Genomic DNA, 6,000 nt, shown 5'->3' with positions numbered 1-6,000 from the left:
GGGGATCCCAGGATGGCGGGCTTGCCCCTTTCTATCCGAAAAGGATCCCTCCCATCCCTCCCAACCTAGATCGGTCTCCGGGCGGCCGCAAGCCGCGCTCTCCCCAGTCTGGGCACGCTGAGACGGCTGGGGTCCCCAGCCCGCGATGGGGCAGGCGGCCGGCAGGAGCGGCGGCGCCCTGGGCTGCCGGACGGGCCGGGGCGCGGGCGCGCGCAGGCGGGCGGGCGGGCGGGGCGCGCACCCGGCCGGGGCAGCGGCGGGGGAGGAGCGCCCGCCCGCCGCTCGCGCGCCCAACGGACCAGGCTGGGGCCGAGAGGTAACTGTTGCAGCCCGCGGGAGCCGGGAGGCGACGCCGACGCTCCAGTCCCAAGAAGTGCCCGGGGGAACAGGAAGGGGGCGGGGTCCGGCCGCCGAAGTCCCGGAGAGGAGCCCCCCTCCGCCCCTCTTTCTCAGCCAGCATGTCCCGGACCCCGCCGCTCCTCCACCCGCGCGGCGGGGACCCCGGGCCGCGGCGGCGGGCGCAGCCCTGACGCGCCGCCGAGCCGGGGGGCGCTCCGAGCGTGGGGGCCAGGCGGGAGGGAGCGCGAGCGGCCGCTGCGGTCCGAGCGGGGCGTGCCGAGCCCCCGCGGCCACCGGGCGTCCCGGCCATGAGGAGGGACGAGCGAGACGCCAAAGCCATGCGGTCCCCGCCGCCGCCGGACGGGGCCGCCTCGCCCCCCGAGAGTGTGAGGAACGGCTACGTGAAGGGCTGCGTGAGCCCCCTGCGGCAGGACCCTCCGCGCGGCTTCTTCTTCCACCTCTGCCGCTTCTGCAACGTGGAGCTGCTGCTGCCGCCGCCCGCCTCCCCTCAGCAGCCGCGGCGCGGCTCCCCCTTCTCCCGGGCGCGCCTCTCGCTGGGCGCCTTGGCCGCCTTTGTCCTCGCCCTGCTGCTCGGCTCGGGGCCCGAGAGCTGGGCTGCCGGGGCCGCCCGGTTGCGGACCCTGCTGAGCGTCTGCTCGCATAGCCTCAGCCCCCTCTTCAGCATCGCCTGTGCCTTCTTCTTCCTCACCTGCTTCCTGACCCGGACCAAGCTGGGCGCCGGGCCGGGCCGGAGCGGCGGCGGCTCCTGGTGGCTGCTGGCACTCCCCGCCTGCTGTTACCTGGGGGACTTCTTGGTGGGGCAGTGGGAATCCTGGTCTCGGGGGGACGGAGACGCCGGGGCCCCGGTCCCGCACACACCCCCAGCGGTGGCGGGCCGGTGGTTCTTGGTGCTGAGCTGCGTGGGCTTGCTGACGCTCGCGCAGCCGGGGAGGCTCCGGCACAGCATCGTGGTGCTGCTCTTCTCCAGCTTCGTCTGGTGGGTGTCCTTCACCAGCCTTGGGGCGCTGCCTCCAGCCCTCCGGCCCCTGCTGTCCTGCCTGGTGGGGGGCGTCGGCTGCCTGCTGGCCCTGGGGCTGGATCACTTCTTTCAAATCAGGGAAGCTCCCCAGCAACCTCAGTTGTCCAGTACCGCGGAAGAAAAAGTGCCTGTGATCAGACCCCGGAGGAGGTCCAGCTGCGTGTCATTCGGAGAAACTTCAGGCGGTTACTATGGCAGTTGCAAAATGTTCAGGAGACCTTCTTTGCCTTGCATCTCGAGAGAACAGGTATGTTTCCAGAAAGGCAAGGTTTGCTAAGGAAAGGAAGGCGGTTTTATCGCTTCAGTTCCCGAATTGAATTAGTGCGTTTGAAAGCTTGTTTACTTCCAGGGTAAAAAAAAGAAAAAAGAAAAGTTTTATTCTGGAAATAGCTCCTAAAATACAGGAAGCTTAGAAAAACAAAAAAACGCAGAAATACCATTTATCTTTGAATAGAAATGAAATAGCAGACTAAGCATGCTACACTTTTTAAAGAGTTTGTTTATGCAGTAGATGCGTTCTCAAGAATGAAGCGAATTATTTGAAGAATGTAATTTTGGTGTCATTTATTTGTTGCTGTAATAATGGTGCTGTTTCCCTCAAAGATAACATACAGCCGTTAGAATGAGTGAATATATAGATGTGCGAATTTTAATCAGGGTGATTTCATTATTCTTGATAATAGAGAGGACAAATCTTAGGTCTTACAATTAATAGAAAAGTGATGAGTTTTGGAACAGAGACTTGTTAACTTAGATGAAAAGACCGTTGGGGATAATTTTAAGAGGTTTCTTCCCCCACCCCCACCCCAAATTTCAGCAGTAAGAAGCTAATATAATCTTTTACAGACTAACTCGTGGTCCTGTGTGTTTGTTGCATAATTAGGAGAATGTTGTAACAATTTAACCTTTAGTCTTAGTAATGTTTGGAAATATACCAAAAACATTTACAATTTATTTTCCTGTAGGTTTTTTTTTTTTTTAAGGAATTGAAATCATCATTAGGGAAAGAGTTTCTTTTCATAGCCTAGGGAAATCTTACCTGTTCTACGTTAGGAAGAAACTCACTAAATATAGCTACTGTTCACTGAGGATTTTACTCCATACAAGTGCAAAGTACTTGTATTGTCTTAAACCTTCACAAGGACACAGTATAGTAGCTGACATTAACCTCAAGTTAGAGATGAGCGAACTGAGGCTTATAGAGATTACACAACTTCACATATTATCATCAACAGTGGAAGTGCTGGGATTTGAACCTAGATTTTTCAGTTTTCAATGCCTTCTTCTAAGCAGCTAAGAGGATAAAGGTAGAGGTTTGCTTAAATGGGCAAGTAGGAATTTATACCCTTGGTTTTCAGACTTTTTGATTAGTGATACATTTTACACTGGGGACCTAATATATCTGAAACAGAAGTTTCTTGTTGTTACTAATTCTGATGTTTTTTTGCTCTTTGGTCTTCAATATAATCGATAAACTACTACACTATCTGTAGTGCTCAAAGAGACAAACACCTTGCTTCCTGAAAAGTTTTCAGAGGCCGCTTTTGTGGTCTGTGTTTGGTCAGATGCTTGAAAAAAATTGTTCAAAAAATATCATGTCTTTTGTTTTCTCAGTTTACTACCAGTGATAATAGTAGACAATGCCCAGGAGAAGATTCACTGTAGAGAAAAGTCATATCAACTATTTTCGTAGACAGGAATAACATTGGACATTTGACTTTTTGTGAATAGATTGCATTTTTTAACACCAGAAAAGTATTTTAGCATAGTTTCATTACACTGGTAGACAGTTTTCCTGAGCGTAGTAGTATTACAGTTTAACATAATTGTAATGTGTTGGTTGGAGTAGTGAATTATGGCTGTTATCTTATTGATTGAAAATTTCTGGTTTGGTACTCTTTCCATCACAGCAACCTTTTTTCAACAGTTAACCAGGTGCGGCATTGTTATGCTAGGTAGCTTTAATTGTTTTTGTATTAGCGGAAAATACAATTTGTGCTTTTTAAAAAGGGCATATTTTATTAGTACAGAAAACCACACATTCCACTATGAATAGGAACATTTTTGGGGGGGGGGGTCTTAAGTATATGCTAATAGTTCAGGGGTTTATATATGGTTAGCTAATGTTCAGGGTCAAACTATAATATTCTTCTGGCAATACTAGAAACTACTAGATGTTTTTAACTTGGCAGACATTGTAATAACAAAAATTTTTACTTATGCTTTTTCCCTGAAGTTCAGCAGTGGATCTGTGGTTTTGTTTGCATGTACATTATATGAAAGAAATTAAGTGGAAACCTATCCTTTTATAGAAGTAAAAGATTAAGAGATTTAAAAGTGCTAAACTTTGTATGTGATCATTGTAAAGTCATTCTCTTGTTTCAGAAAATGAAGGGAGACAAATGGTTCTGGGTAGAAGCTGATATTGGGGAAAGTGCCCTGGATTCATAGAGATTCAAGGGTAGAGTCTTGGGTCTACCGTCTTATTGGAAAAGTTGGTGAGCCTTTCTGAGTCTCAGTCTCCTGTCAAATAAGGGGATCCACCTTTCAATTCTAGAACTCATTTCTTTTAGTTAGTTTACATTTTTTGTAAGCTACAAATGAAAGTATAAATAAAACTTCACAAGTTAATAGATCTTGAAGTTTTACTTAAATGTTTAATGTTGATATTGCTAGCCTATATTTTCCAAGGTATGACAACTGAAAAATATGAAGAAATAGTCCGAATTTTTTAGTAGAAAGAACTTTTCTTTTAACCCCTATATGTGGACATTCATTTTGGATTGATAAATTTATTACACTTTCATTTCCGTACGAATTTAAACATTTATGAACATCTTTGAAAAGCATTGAAAACTCGTGTCAATAAAAATGTTTTTAATTGTGTGAAAGTAGATGTTAAGCAATTTTTAACATTTAGATTCTTATGTTGGATACAGTATTGAAGCATAATAGCATATGTTTGTAAAATGTGATTTTCACAGTTAGGTTTAATGTTTAGTTACTGCTGACTATGTTCCTCCTTGGGTTAATGGAAAGAAGCACTAAGTTTGTAGTATATTTGCCAAGACTCAGCTGAAACTAATAGGAAGTTAAAAAAAATTTTTTTTTAGTTGCCTACATGAGATACTTTGACCAGAATTTAACAAACTACATTTCTGTGTCTAACTATACTTTCTACAGTGGAGATTTCAGCTGTAAACCAGATCATTTTATGTGTGATGGACTAGGTAAATACGAGGTTAGTCTGTTTGTGAGATATTTTTCTATACCTAAAATGCTGAGTGCTTTCTAAATGGTTAGGTAAATATTTAAAAATTCTGTGGCCTTAAAGCACATAAATATTATTTAAAGTGTTAATTTTATTTGAAAAAGGATACACATGTAGTATGAAGGTTTTAAAAAGATTTTAGTTTAAGTGATTATTTATTCCCCTAAAGGCTTAACCTTCTATGGATTTTTTAAAGAATACTGTGAAATTTGGCCAATTCTAATTTCATGTTAATATTTTACAATGAAACAGCCTGCATAGTGTTTTTTATGCTTTATTTTGTAAATATTATATGTACCTTGCCATCAGAGTTATCGTTCGAAAACAGATTTTTATCAAATCACTTGCTCTGTTTCAGAAATCTCTTAAGGCTTTTCATTGTACACAGAATAAGGTTCGTGCCCTTGACCCTTACTTGCACAGCCCATAATAATCTGTTTTTAGCCTTGTGTTTTGTTTTTTTAAAAAGCTGTTAGGACTTAATGGAATACCCTTTCCCCGCATCCATCCATGGCTCTAGCTGTTTGAGGACTGCTCATTGTTCCTGATGTGTATGTAGAGTTTTTCTTTTGCTTTTACCATTCACACTGATTGAAATCTCCTTTAAGAAATGTACTAAAATGTGTTAAGATTAAGAAGCCTTTCGATACCAAAGGGATGCTCAAATTAAGTGTATAAGCTGAGAACAAAACTGCGTCATAGCAGAGTTGGCTGTGTTTAAAAATAAAAGTTGACAAGTCATGTGGAGCAGTGATGTGATGATGTGTGAGAGAGTATTTTCATTATACCACATGAAATGGTAACATCTCCATAGTTTGTTTTCCCATACAGAGTGGAAGGTAAACAGGGCCAGCCATAAGTAAAACTTTGGCTTTAGTCAAGTTTAGTGAAGTTTGTTTTTCATGTCCTCTGATTTTTTAAATCCTTCTCAGTGGCAGGCCCTTTTCTGATTCTTTTTCCTTGTTCTCTTTCAGTTACCAAGTCAGCCTGTTTCCTTAGCGAATTCTCCTGCCTTCTTAAACCTTTCCTAAAGCAGAAAGAATCTATGCATGCTGGAAAAGTTTGTCTAGAAATTAGCACGTTTATATAGATATAGAAGCGAGAAAAGAGAGAAGAGATCTATAGAAAGGAAAAAAATTCAGCTCTGGAGAAAGAATATTGTCTCTAGGTTATGACATGAGATGTTATTGGGATTCAGGACTAGCAGCTTCCTCTTGACTCCAAATTCCCCTAGTACTTGCTGTAAAGAGAATGTGCACCTATGGGCATAGTTTTCCAAGGCTGTACTTAATTTGCCAGCCATCTCCAATTACTTGATAAACAATGTCCCCGGTGAAAAGAGGTTGAGGGT

At 44.4% G+C, this 6,000-nt stretch overlaps 1 protein-coding gene across 1 annotated transcript in view; it reads left to right on the top strand.

Annotated features, from left to right (window-relative positions):
- Window positions 1-322: 322 nt before the first annotated feature.
- PDE3B (phosphodiesterase 3B) overlaps window positions 323-6,000 on the top strand; it is a 179,644-nt gene continuing 173,966 nt past the window's right edge. The window contains exon 1 of the mRNA XM_069554317.1: window positions 323-1,625. Within this exon, the coding sequence (XP_069410418.1) occupies window positions 648-1,625 (978 nt within the window). The 5' untranslated portion in view covers window positions 323-647. The remainder of the gene's footprint in view (window positions 1,626-6,000) is intronic.

Source organism: Ovis canadensis, chromosome 15 (assembly GCF_042477335.2).
Source record: "Ovis canadensis isolate MfBH-ARS-UI-01 breed Bighorn chromosome 15, ARS-UI_OviCan_v2, whole genome shotgun sequence".
NCBI lineage: Eukaryota > Metazoa > Chordata > Mammalia > Artiodactyla > Bovidae > Ovis > Ovis canadensis.
Note: the sequence above shows the minus strand (reverse complement) of the source record. Positions and strands in the feature narration are given on the sequence as shown.